The sequence below is a fragment of the Diospyros lotus genome, chromosome 2 (genome assembly GCF_014633365.1).
Source record: "Diospyros lotus cultivar Yz01 chromosome 2, ASM1463336v1, whole genome shotgun sequence".
Taxonomy (NCBI): domain Eukaryota; kingdom Viridiplantae; phylum Streptophyta; class Magnoliopsida; order Ericales; family Ebenaceae; genus Diospyros; species Diospyros lotus.
In genome coordinates, this window is record NC_068339.1 from 21,008,714 (window position 1) to 21,022,461 (window position 13,748).

At 38.4% G+C, this 13,748-nt stretch overlaps 2 protein-coding genes and 1 non-coding gene across 5 annotated transcripts in view; 1 reads left to right on the forward strand and 2 right to left on the reverse strand.

Annotated features, from left to right (window-relative positions):
- Window positions 1–533: 533 nt before the first annotated feature.
- On the forward strand, window positions 534–1,918 carry LOC127795868 (caffeoylshikimate esterase). The gene is given in 2 exon segments (XM_052327821.1): window positions 534–1,222; window positions 1,225–1,918. Coding segments are annotated over 2 exon segments (1,146 nt in total). The 5' UTR covers window positions 534–573; the 3' UTR covers window positions 1,722–1,918.
- A 659-nt stretch (window positions 1,919–2,577) lies between these two features.
- TRNAQ-CUG (transfer RNA glutamine (anticodon CUG)) lies at window positions 2,578–2,649 on the reverse strand. Its single transcript has one exon. It is a non-coding gene; the product is annotated as a tRNA-Gln (tRNA).
- A 1,199-nt stretch (window positions 2,650–3,848) lies between these two features.
- The window catches only part of LOC127793747 (helicase-like transcription factor CHR28), a 43,105-nt gene continuing 33,205 nt past the window's right edge, over window positions 3,849–13,748 (reverse strand). For all 3 annotated transcript variants that reach the window (XM_052324450.1, XM_052324449.1, XM_052324451.1), the window contains one exon: window positions 3,849–4,306. In XM_052324450.1, coding sequence (XP_052180410.1) covers window positions 4,199–4,306 — 108 coding nt within the window. In that variant the 3' untranslated portion in view covers window positions 3,849–4,198. The remainder of the gene's footprint in view (window positions 4,307–13,748) is intronic.

The window sequence follows — 13,748 nt, forward strand, 5'->3', positions numbered from 1 at the left end:
ACCCTCTATTCTCATTTCTATTTTGTAAATCAATATATCTTTTGCTCGAGGTAATGAAATCATGATAGAAGGTAGTCATAAAGGCATTACCAAAGTGGCAGTTGATGTAACACAAATTATTCACACCAGTAGCAGTGCCCAGGAGTAGTCACAAAGGCATTACCAAAAGTATTGACATTTATTCTTATGGTAACTTGGCAATGGTGCGAGATGGATGCAATTTTGCGGGTATGATTTAAAAAAGTGCCAAAATACAAATACTATTGTAAACAAATCCTGACTGAGGGAACAACTCGTTCTGGCTTTAGTATCACATGCATGGACTTGGAGAAAGGAAAAGATAAAAGAATTATTGGCATAAACAAATAAAGAAACCTCGACCACAACAAAGCAATCTATCATTTTCTTATAAACAAACAAAATAATACCTCTAATAGTCCATACAAAGTAAGAAAAAAGATCGAGCAAGTTGGCAAGGCAGTCTCTTGATTTGGATTTGGCAAATAACAATCGTTCTTGAAGCAGTGATAAAAATAAACAGGTAGTGGGCACAACCGCGAAGACCTCAGAACCATGCTACTGACTTTAAAGTCAACTTGGATGAGCCATAGGCCAAACACAGCTCAACAACCCACCGAGTCACTGAGCCACTTCCGAATCGGAACCAGCTTAACAGTCAACGATTCAACAAGCCAACAAAAATCATCCATCATCAAACGCCAACCACAGAGCTCCGCCATATCTCTCTCTTCTGCTTCCCCCCTTTCCAACCGCTCAAAAATGGAGGAAGAAAAAAACCGCCGGTATTATTGGGGAGACACTCCAGAGGAAGAGTATTACAGCAACCATGGCATCAAATCCACCAAGTCTTTCTACACCTCTCCCAGAGGCCCGACTCTCTTCACCAGATCATGGCTGCCACTGCGCACCCCACCACGTGGCCTCATCTTTATGGTCCATGGCTATGGTAACGACATTAGCTGGACCTTCCAAGCCACGCCAATCTTCTTGGCCCAAAATGGTTTTGCTTGCTTTGCACTTGACCTCCAAGGCCACGGCCAATCGGAAGGCCTCAAAGCCTTCGTCCCGAACGTCGACATCGTTGTCGACGACTGCCTCGCGTTCTTCAACTCCGTCACCGCCCAAAACCCCCAATTCCGGCACCTCCCAGCGTTCCTGTACGGCGAGTCGATGGGCGGCGCAATTTGCCTGCTGATCCACTTCCGAACCCTAATTCCTTCAAGGGCGCAATCCTGATCGCTCCGATGTGTAAAATCTCTGACAAAGTCAGGCCTTCATGGCCGATTCCTGAAATTCTGACTTTCGTTGCGAAATTTGCCCCCACTGCACCAATCGTGCCGACAGTCGATCTTCTCGATAAGTCCGTCAAGGTGCCGGCGAAGAAAGTGATTGCCGGGATGAATCCGATGAGGTATCGGGGTAAACCAAGATTAGGCACTGTGGCTGAGCTTCTCCGAGTCACTGATTACGTGAGCAATCGGCTCGGCGATGTGAATCTTCCGTTCATTGTATTACATGGAAGTGGAGACGTCGTGACCGATCCAGACGTGAGCAGAGAGTTGTATGATCAGGCGAGAAGCAGGGACAAGACCCTGAAGATCTACGATGGAATGATGCATTCGCTATTGTTCGGGGAGACCGATGAGAATGTTGAGATTGTTCGAGAAGATATATTGTCATGGTTGAAAGATAGGTGTTGAATGCTAATCAATATGATTGCTGGAAGCAAAACATTGAAATTTGAATAGATCTGTTGTTGATTATGATATCAATTTTTAATATGAACTGTAATTACTCCATGAAAATGGATGGATTGCTACGACTGCGATGCATAATTTCCACTGGGCATAAACTGTTTGATGAAAGTCCTCAAGAGGAAGAACTCTTCTTTGCATAACCCGAGGGCCAAAATTTGATGCTGCTTCTTGTTCCTGTCCACTGAGCTGCTTCTTGTGGTAACTGAACTTGTTTGCAAGTCCCCAAATGCAGCTACTGGTCACATCAAGATGCATGTTTTTTTATGTCTTGTTTTTCATGGTTTAACGTGTTTGTCCAATGGAATCAGACGAGCCCTCCCCTTTGCTGGGGCCATGACATGCTTCCAAGGTTCTTTTTATTCATTTTTCATGGTTCTGATGAGAAATCGTACTAATTTTCTTTTGAATATATGTTGGATAAACTTGCCAAACAATTATGATGTTGTTGAGATGTTTTTGGGCACTCAAAGTCGCAACTCACATGACAACTTGTCCTGCAGTTGTGTGTATGATTGGTGCACATGTCTTGATTGTGCAATTGGTGCTTGTGATTGAGTTGTCTGATAGAACATGGAATTGTATCACATGCAGCAGAGCATAGTCAAGTTTGTTTTCTGAATAGAACATGGATCTAATTGTTTCTTCCCCTTCCAATTGGCCTCTTCTGGCTGTAATATGATATGCCAGCCATTGGCACGTAAAATGTTTAATTTTAGGCTGTGCAGTGATATGTATATTAGAATGCTGCGATGCGATTGTGGCTGAGGAACATTTGCACAGAGACAAAAATATTGGAAGAAGGTCCCACCGAGATTTGAACTCGGGTTACTGGATTCAGAGTCCAATGTCCTGACCACTAGACCATGGGACCATTGCCTTTACTCGAGGTTAATCAGCAATAATATTAATTTTCAAATAAAGATAGAATCAATCGGGCAATGGCGTCTTCAGAGTTACCATCATATAGCAAAAATAAAAGAATAAATTGCAATGACCACCTCCAATCTTTTGAAAATGATGATAATCTTCTTTACTTTGTTTATTAAACAAAGGAATAAAATGACTATTTTAGCCTTTCATTCTCCTTCCTTTCTCCTTTAGTTTAAGAAAATTAAAAAAAAAAAAGAGTAACGGGTGGCAATTGCTGTCATGAATCCTAGTGCTAAATGGTAGGAGTTTTATTTCCATACATACCAAGAAATAAAAGGAGAGAGAGTAGGGGAGAAACCTTCCATCAAGAATAAGGAATTGAACCATTCAATGGTTTGATATTAACTGCCAGAAGCGGCTGAAAAATTAGATACATAAAAAGAAAAAGAAAGGGAGGAAGGTTGCCAAGCAGAACCCATCCGATGGCAAAATCCCATTCGCGACTGGGGGAGGGAGAGAAAAAGAGGAAGAAGAAGATAAAAGATTGTTGTTGCAGCCTAGCCTCCATCCTTCTATCTCCATCCACTGCCTCCAATGCATACTAAAAAAATATTAATGGCAGATTCTCATCCACAACCCAACCCCAAAAATAAATTTAAAAAAAAAAAAAAAAAGCAAGGCTTATTTGAGAATTGCAAGACCCAGATCTCCATCAATGTTTCACATCAAATCCATGCATTAATAGGCTTAGCCCAAATTCCCATTACATCTGAATTTTAGCTTTGTAAAAGGAACGAAAAAATAGCAGAAAATTCAAATCAAGTACGCATATGTAATTCTTATAAGAATAACCATATTTCAAACAAAACAAGCACACACAAAAAAAAAAAAAAAAAAACTATTTACATTTGTTTTATCTTGGCCTAATGAGATTAAGGCATCATGCATTGCTAATGGTGTTGTTTATCTAGATGATCATCCACCAAGCCCATAAACATGATGGCATAAGAACAATAGAACTGACAATGTAAATGGCCAAAGCTGTCTTCTGCATTCATCCCATAATTTGACGTACAGTTCAAAGATTTTACAGCACAAACAGACCCAATAAGAATTTCACTGCCAACGTCCTTCCATAATAATGTCGTGGAGAAAAAAAAAAAAATCAATAGATCACAACAAATGAAAGCGGGAACACCATTACAACAAAAGAAAATGGGATCATAATTACCAATCAAGCTAACACTTTGTACTATCCGTATTTGGTTGGGGGGGGGGGGGGGGGGGATGAACAGTAACAAATCTATCATTTACAATTTGAATGAATGAATCTCCGTTCCGCTCCTATATTTACTTACTGGTAACTATGAGATTCCAAATCCTATCCTCCTATTGCCAAAACACAATCTGGGAGACAATTGGTTAGAGAATGTAACTGAAGCCTTCTTTTCTAATTACTCCTAACAATCTATTGTCAAAAAGCACCGACCGTCGAGATAATGCCGCTGGTAACAAAAATCTTGGCACCCATTTAAACTATGAAAAGGTCTCTAATCAGCCATGAAAAGGTACTTCAAATCCTCCACTGTAAGACGAGTCTGGCGACTACCTGTCTCATCCTCCCCGAATGCAGATGCCACCATCTCTCTCTTCTTTTGCTGCAAAACAGTGGACGAATATTACATTAGCATCTTCACAATATAACAGGATACGGGTACTATGTTGGAAAGTAATCCAAATAAATCTGATCACTGAATCAAGAAACTAAGGAAACATTATTAGTTAGCAAATCAGTCTACTGTCATTACTGTTCCAACAGATATAGCAAACCTTGTCCAGTAACCAAAATATCTACAGAGCCACATATTTCAACGCATCATGAGAAGAGATATGCTCAATCAGATCCCATAATACTATCAAAAACCAATTACCCAGCACAATTTGTTTTATTGGCTAGATGTTCAATCTTAATAAGCCCTTCAAACGGGATTGTAGTGATATTGTTTGGGCTATCCTTATAGAATATGGTCAACAAGATTAATTTTATGGACTCATAGACATGTAAAAGAACATGGGCCCACAAATATTTAAATCACCACTAGGGCATCCACACAAAAGGGCACAGGGAATATTCAATTAAAAAGATGCACTCTAAACTAAATGCGAAACTCCCTTATTAGATCCAACAAACAAAGCGCATTGTATAAATCAACTTGTACAACACTACAATAGTAGAGTTGCAATTGGCTGGGCCGAGCCGAGCTTGCAAACTAGAGCTCAGGCTCAAGCTCGTGTCGAGCCTGAGCTCTAGTTTGCCAAGTCAACCCAAGCTTAGCGAAGCTCGGCTCAGCTCAACTCAGCTCGATTGCAACCCTAGCTCGAGTCAAGCCTGAAAGCTCGACTTGGGCTCGACTCGTCAATTCGGTTGATGAGCCAAGCTCGGGCTTGCCACCACTAAAAGAGGAGGCTGTGCGGCGGAAGCAGTAGAGGGAAGGGTGTGCAACGGCAGTGAGAGGTGGTGGAGAGAGAGGATGCAACCTCGGTCAGCAGCAAGAGGCAAGGCAGCAGCAAGAGGGTCGGTGGCGAGAGGCGAAGCAGCAGCAAGAGGGTCGGCAGCGAGAGGCAAGGCAGTGGCGAGAGGAAGGCAGTGAGAGGCGAGGCGGTGGCGAGAGGAAGGCAGCGAAGGGAAGAGGAACAAGCAAATGTAGACTCTGCTGGAGAAGAAGAGGAACAGCAACAACAATAATAACAGTAGGTCTTAAATTTTACAAGGTGAAGTGTGCCCTGTACTCTTAACTTACCAATCATCTCTATCCATAACTATATCTTTTGTATAACCATTATTTCTCACACCATTCCCAAAAACTTCTCAACTTTTTTTTTTTTTCTCTTCCTCCACCTTTTTAACTACAAACTTCTTCATTCCACCCAGTCAAATCACAAGAAGTGGCAGACCCAGAAAATTAGTTATTTTTTTATTATTATTATAAGGAACTCGAGGTGCTACCCTTTGGATGCACATGGGAGCAAGAATATATTGATAATTGTTTTTACAAAAAAATAGAGAAAAAGAAAAAATATAAAAATAATACATAATTATAATATTCTTTTATGAGATCTCACGCTCTAGAACTATTGTAAAATAGCTTCATTTTCAATGGTGCCAATATATCTCTTTAAATTAGCAACTGGAAAGAAAAAAATTCTTTCTATATATGTGACTAGGCAATCATTCATCCAATATGTGTCTCGAATAAATTGGTTAAAATCTCAAACAAGCTTAACATGTATAATAAATCATCTTAGATTCTCAAATCTCAATTGAAACAAGAAATATAATTATATAAATCTAAAGGCATAAATTTTCAAATTTTATCTTAAGACTAAAGGATAAATTTTACCTAGTAAATAAATCTTCAAGATTGAAGCTTGAAAGAGATTAAGAAAAGGTGTGGGAAAACAGGGAAAACTAGAAAATTGCAATGAAAAACTAACCCAAAAAGCCATCTCTTGATAGATCAAATATCTCTAAAACCTTGCAAGTAGAGAGTATTTAAAACCCTTAAGGCTTAAACTGCTGAACTTATTAGCATGGTCGAAACCAGGGAAACTAGAATGGTGCAATTATTTTATACATGGTTGTGCATGACAAGTATGCATGTGACTTGGGCCAACATCTATACCACAATCGTTTAAAGTTCAATAGTAACAGGAAAGGCCCAATCTAATTTGGACCAACAAAATAAATTATGTATTTTAAAAAAAGGTGCTTAGAGCTTCAAATGACAAGAAGCATTTAGGACTATAGCTTAAATTTGGTGCTTAAACTACTGGCCAAACTACTGCTTTTAATAGGGGAGGGTGGCAACTCACATATTTAATAGATAACATTATTATTTTGTACGTTATCATCACCAAATTAATTAATACTTTTTCAGTGGGAGTAGCCAACCCCCCCGGGGTCACATGTGCATTATAGGTATTTCTCTAATATATCCAAACTATCTTAAACACGTATCTCATATCTTGTCCTCAATAGCCTTTTAACTTTACTGCAAATAACCTCATTTCTAATTTATATTTTTCTTGTATAATTGCACATCCTAATAGGGACAATGATAGGGATTTCTTTATCTTCTTGTGAAATTTACTTATCTTGTTTTGTTTTGATTTATCATAGTTGTTTAGATGATAGAATTATATTTGATTTTGGGATAACATAGAGTTATATTTGATCTAGAGATTAGATTGTTATCTTTTAGGTAGATTTATCTTTTCATTGCCTAAAAAATAAGGCAAATAACGTATTCCTAAAGGAGAGCTGTTGATAAATTTGAATAATATCAATTTTTCTCTTTTGGTTATCCTCTTCCTTCTCTCTTGTTTTTTCCTCTGCCTTGCTGCTGCTACTTTTTCTGACACTTCTTCTGTTTATTCTTCTTCTATCTTTCAGCAAATCTCAATTGTCTCACATCATATTTGGTATCAAAGCAATCTTGAGTATTCCACATCAAATTGGTATCAGACATTCTTTTAAGTCTTCCACACATCCACTATAATTCCTCAACTCTGTTGTGCTCATATTTTACTCATCTTGACACTTAAATGCCAACATCTCATGCCAAACAAAACATTTATATAGATGTTTTGTTTTTAACTTTAAATTGATTTTACAATCATAGTTATCAATGGTGAAAGGCACAAGGAGGAGCAAAGGGTGGTTGGACAGAAGGCACGAGACCCAAGCGCACGCCTCAAAGATGTACATCTTTCCAAAATGTTTATAAAATGCTTCTGTACCATCACTTTTAATTTATTTAATGAAATGACAAATGCAAAATAACAAAATGATATGCGACAAACAAGCAACATTGCACTAACAACTAATATTGAAGTTACTTCAATAAAGTACAGGAGCTCAACCAACAAGCATGAAGCATTATTCAACACAAGTTGACAAATTCAGAAAATCAAAAGCGAGTAAAATGACATGTGAACAGAAAAGGTGACAATATTATTTTTATTATTTGAAATTTGCAAATAACAAATTCCATCCTGCATCTTTTCAGTGGAAATGGAAAGGAAACAGATCCCTTGATTAGTGGGCACCAGTTCCAATCCCTTGAATGATTTTTTTGAATAGGAATATTTTGCAAATAAGTTTCCTAGTTTGGATATTAGTTTCCTAGTTTTATTGTAACCTCCCTCTATAAGAAGAGAGGAATCATGTATTCCTAAGTGCGGGGGAATAGAATCATTCTTCAACAAATCAAGTTTGTTTCTCTCAGCTTATATGGTATCAGAGCAGGGAATTATAGGCAAAACCCTAGACAGCGACTGCAGCTGTCGGCTGCCAACCCTCCAATTGCTCCTGTAATCACTGCCAATCTTGGATCCGCCGCCACCGCTGTTAGTCAACAACTGTCTTTCCCTCTCCGGCCACAACCCCTTCCGGCTCCAGCAACCCCTGATTTGCCACTGTTCGAGTTCTTTGACGCAATTTTCCGTCAAGTTCCAGTGCCAAAGTGGTCCAACACAATTCATCGTCGCCTCCCCTCTCAGATCCAACGACACCCAGCAAAACAGCCATTATCACCCACAACTGCGACATCACTGCTTTGTTTTCTCTCCGGCACCTGTTTCGGCGAGCATCGCATCACAACCACCACCATGCCAGATGATTCCTCGACATCCACACCAATAACTCAGTCACAAACTGATCCTATCAAATTCCAAATCCCTCGGGTCCCCTCCAATTCCAAATCTCATGCTGTGCAGATTACCACTATTCGACTCAATGGTGCCAATTTGTTATGCTAGTCCCAATAGGTTTGTATGTACATCCTAGGAAGAGGAAAAATAGGGTTATATGAAACCTGGGATGCTGAGAATTCAATGGTGATGACCAGGCTTGTGAACTCCATGGAAGAAGATATTAGTTCAAACTACATATGCTTTGCTACGGCTAAGGAGGTTTGGGACAAAATCAATGCAATGTATTCCGATTTGGCTAGTCAACCTCAAATATAAAAACTGAATCTGAAGCTTGGTGAAATCCGGCAAGGGAGTGACATAGTCACCACATATTTCAACTCCTTGAAGCGAATACGGCAAGGCCTAGACCTTTTCAACAATTACAAGTGGAAAAACCCTGATGACTGCAAATATTACCAGAAGATTGTTGATGCTAATCAGGTATTTAAATTTCTTGCTGGTCTCAACGTTGAATTCGATGAGGTTCGAGGTAGGATCATTGGAAGGGATCCTCTCCCTTCAATCAGTGAAGCCTTTTCAGAGGTACAACGAGAGAAAAGTCGAAGATTTGTCAACCCTATTTTACCAAAAATCATCTTTAGGGGAAAATCATGTAGAAGAAGATAATTTTTTGCCAATCCCTGAACCACTACCAAACATAATTGACACCCCAGTTCACTCTGATAAACAATCCAAGGAAACTGGCAATCAAAATAATGAAGAATAAGATTTGTTTAGTTCACAGGTGCTAAGCATGATGGAGTAAGAACGAGGGGGAGAATTACTACAAGGGGATCAAAGCAATCTGAAACTTGAGCTTTAGTTTTATATCAGAAGAAAAACTCAGACAAATGCTATTGATCCAAATATCCCTCCAGCAACTAAACAATTGGAATCTTCGAATGATGGTCCTCTTTCCACTCAAGGTAACTCTAAACTTACTCCATTAAATTCTTCCCCACTTGATTTGTCTGATCTTGATGTCCCCATTGCCACTAGAAAAGGAGTGGGATTTTATAACAAACATCCTATTTCCAAGTACTTGTCATACAAGAAATTGTCCAATAACCACAAAGCGTTTTTCCCAAATATTTCAAACTTGCATGTACCAAGATCTATTTAGGATGTCTTAGGTGACCCAGATTGGAAGTTAGCAGTAAAGGAGGAGATGAATGCTCATAAAAAGAATGGGACTTGGGAGATTGTGGAGCTACCGAAAGGCAAGACAATTGTAGGTTGTAAATGAGTCTTCACTGTAAAATATAAAACAGATGGGAGTATAGAGAAGTACAAAGCAAGACTTGTTGCCAAGGGGTTCGCCCAAACTTACGATATTGACCATTAAGAGACATTCACTCCAATTGTAAAGATAAACTCAATTCGAGTACTTTTCTCTCTAGCAATGAATTCCAATTGGCCTCTACACCAACTTGATGTAAAGAACGCCTTTCTAAATGGAGATTTGGAGGAAGAAATGTTCATGGACCTTCCACCTAGATTTAAGAATAACTTCAGTACCAACAAGGTGTGCAAATTAAAAAAATCCTTATATGGTCTGAAACAGTCACCAAGAGTGTGGTATGAAAGATTTGAAAAGGAAATAAAGAGCTATGGTTACATTCAAAGTCAAGCTAACCACGCAATGTTCTACAAGCACTCTAGAGACGATAAAAATGCTATTTTAATTGTATATGTAGACGATATAATAATGATTGATGATGATAGTGCAAAAATTGGAGAGCTTATGAGAAAGCTAGCACATGAGTTTGAGATCAAGGATTTGGAGGCTCTAAAGTACTTGGGATGGAATTTGCAAGGTCAGAGGAGGGAATTTTTGTCGATCAACATGAGTATCTCCTAGATTTGCTTAGTGAAACAGGAATGCTTAGATGCAAAAAAGCTAAAACTCCCATAGATACAGCTTGCCAAAGCCAAAGACGTGGTAAATAAACAGAAATACTAAAAGCTTGCGAGTAGACTCATCTATTTATCTCATACTCATCCTGATATAGCTTTTGTAGTAAGTGTGGTAAGTTAATTTATGCATTCACTAGGTCCAGATCACTTTAAAGCTGCCTACAAAATCCTAAGGTACCTAAAGGGAACACCTGGAAAGCACTGCTCTTCAAAAAACGAGAACACCTACAAATAGAGGACCTATACCAACGTAGATTAGGCAGGTAGTGTTACGATAGAAGATCCACTTCAAGCTATTGTACTTTCGTAGGAAGTAATCTTGTCACTTAGAAGACCAAGAAACAGAACATAATAGCCAGAAATAGTGTTGAAGCCGAATTCCGTTCAGTAGCCCATGAGATTTGTGAGGTTATGTGGATAAAAAATTACTAGAAGACTTGAAGGTTTTCATTCCCTTACCAGTAAAAGTCTATAGTGATAACAAAGTTGCAATCTCTATCGCTCACAATCCGGTCCTACATGATAGCACAAAGCATATAGAGGTGGATAAGCACTTTATCAAGAAAAAACTTGACAAAGGGATAATCTGTATACCTTACATTCCAGCAATTGATCAAGTTGTTGATGTCCTCACAGAGGGATTGCAAAAGAAACAATTTGAAAATCTAGTGAGCAAGCTTGCCAGTATCTTCAAGCTAGCTGGGGGGGGGGGGGAGTGTGGAAATGGAAAGGAAACAGATCCCTTGATTAGTGGGGATCGGTTCCAATCCCTTGATTAGTGTTCCAATCACTTGATTGATTTTTTAGAATAGGAATATTTTGTAAATAAGTTTCCTAGTATGTAAAATTAGTTTCCTAGTTTTCTTGTAAATAAGAAGAGAGAAGTCATGCATTCCTAAGTGTGGTGGAATAGAATCATTCTTCTCCAAATCTAGATTGTTTCTCTCGGATTATATTTTCAAGAGCTGGATAGACCTTTTTAACACCAACCCTTTTCACTCGGACATAAATATTATAAAAATAAAACAAAAATTTGTTTTCTAATGACAATATCTGACACATTTTAGCTAAAACAAATGACTGAAGCTTAGGAGTGTCTTGGCCATACAGCTATTCCCCTTCTCCTTTTCAAACATGCACTAACCCAGCCTAACACCACAAGAGAGAAGAAAAGAGACAGCAAGGGAGAGCTATAGACAGTGAGAAATAGCAAGAAACAGCAACAGGAGTATGCATCTGACCCTGGAAACTCTAGACCAAAAGAACCCAACAAAGTGTGCAACCCCCCCAACACACACACACACACACAAAGTCTGGCTTATGAAATCCAATCGACCAAAAAAATGGTTATGTGCCCCATGAGACAGGTTTCAGCCACCAGCAATGGGGTTGTCAATGGGTTGGATCTGATCCATATCCAACACATAAGATCCATTCCATTTACATATACATGTCATCCAGATCAGACAGGTCCACTATAATTCAGTTAAATCTGGTTCTACCTAATTGGATCTGGTATTAAACCAGATCCATTAGTGCAAATACATTCTCCTAACTACCAGCTACTCACAAAAACTCAGAACAGAATCTCATATTTCTAAATTCTAATATTCAATTCTCATCTACACATAACATTGTCAAATTTTTTATGATTTTTTTATCATAAAAATAATTTATGCTCCAATTTATATATTTTCTAATGTAAACATTTTCCTTGTTATTCAGTTTTGTATTGAGTGGCTGGAAGATTTGAGGGACTCGGACATGTTTATTTGAGGTTATATGTACGGCAGTGGCAGTTAGGTAATTTAGGCTAACTGTATGTTATATAAAGTGAGGGGCAGTTAGGGAAATGTCCCAATTATATCTCCCTTTGTAACTCACGCCCTTAAGTCTATAAGTAAGAAGTGGAGGGTAAACTGTCAGGTACTTGTGATTGATCATTCTCATTGTTGTGTGCGAGAGCTATATTGTGAGAAAAAGCTAGAGAAGGTAAATCTTGTAATCTCATAATGAGGGTTCTCGTGTATCAGTGAGAGAAGGGATTGTGCGAGTGAGAAGTCATGTACTGTTTTTCATCAAGATCTTAGTGGATTGCTCTCTCTGATCAAAGGCTGGATGTAGGACCGTCTTATGCAGTCTGAACCAGGATAAAAGCTGGGTGTTTCTTGTGTGGTTTGCATGTTCTTTCTTTAATCTTTTCAATTCTATTCTTGTTATATTTCTGTATTGAATTAAACTAGTGTGTGTAAAGGTGTTTTGAGTGTGTATTTGGACTTGAATCGAGGACTGCCAGTGCTCCCAATCTAACATTCTTAAATTATACGTAAAATATATTACATAAAATTAATATTTATATGCATTAGCGGATCTAGATCCATGAGATCCGTATCCAGTTCCATAAAATCTAGTGGATCCAAGAGTTTTGGTCCAGATATAAAATGGATATGGACCAGATCATTACTTTGTCAGATCTGACCCAAATCCAGACAGGCCTACCCAGAACATGAAGGCTCTGGTGGCAGTTGACCACCAATCACTCTTCTCTAGGCCACCTCTTTCCAATCTGTAAGGATATTGCTTCATCTCTTTATTTTCATGTCTAAGAAGAGAAGGAAAGAACAAACGGGAATAAGTACAGAAGAAAGGGGGGAAATTACCTAAAAGGCCAAGTAAATGAAAGGTGTCACTCTTGAAGCAGATGCATGCTTTGCCTCTTGCAATGAGTTTGTCAGGTTTATTTTGTTGTTTATGTTTAATCTCTTAAATTGGAAAATCAATGATAAGTTAAAAATATATATATGTATCTCCTTTGCTGAGACACACAGGGCTACGCCTCATGCGTACGTGTGCCTGGGAACTGTCCATAATCACATAAAATATTGGAGGTATTTCTTCACTTTAACTACTCTGACTTTATCAATAACATTCTTAATAATCTGTCCATCTTTTCAACTAATGATCTTAGAAATCCAAACTGATCTCCATGTCTTACCGTAACATATTCCAAACTTAATATCTTTTATTATACTTACGTTCCACATATTTGATATTCAACTTGTTTTGCTAGGGTCATGGAGAGTCATTTTTGTACACAAGTCTTATGTTATGGCTGAGACTCCTTAGACCTCCAATTCATAAAATTTATAATCATAGGACCACTAAAACCAAAACAGAATAGGCTTATTCCTATTCCAATATTGATTCAGGTTTAGAGTTATTCTTATTGCTACTTTTGTCAGTTTTTCATTACTACTACAAGTCCTAGTATTTTAGGGGACTTCAAATTTGTTACTAGTAGTGTCCAAGTAGGAGTCTTCTAGGGATTGCTTATAAATATTCTCTTGTAATTGAATGAAGGCAATCTGAATAATAACAAACTTTTCTGCATACTTGTGTGCAAAAGATTGAAGGGTTCTCTCTAAGGAG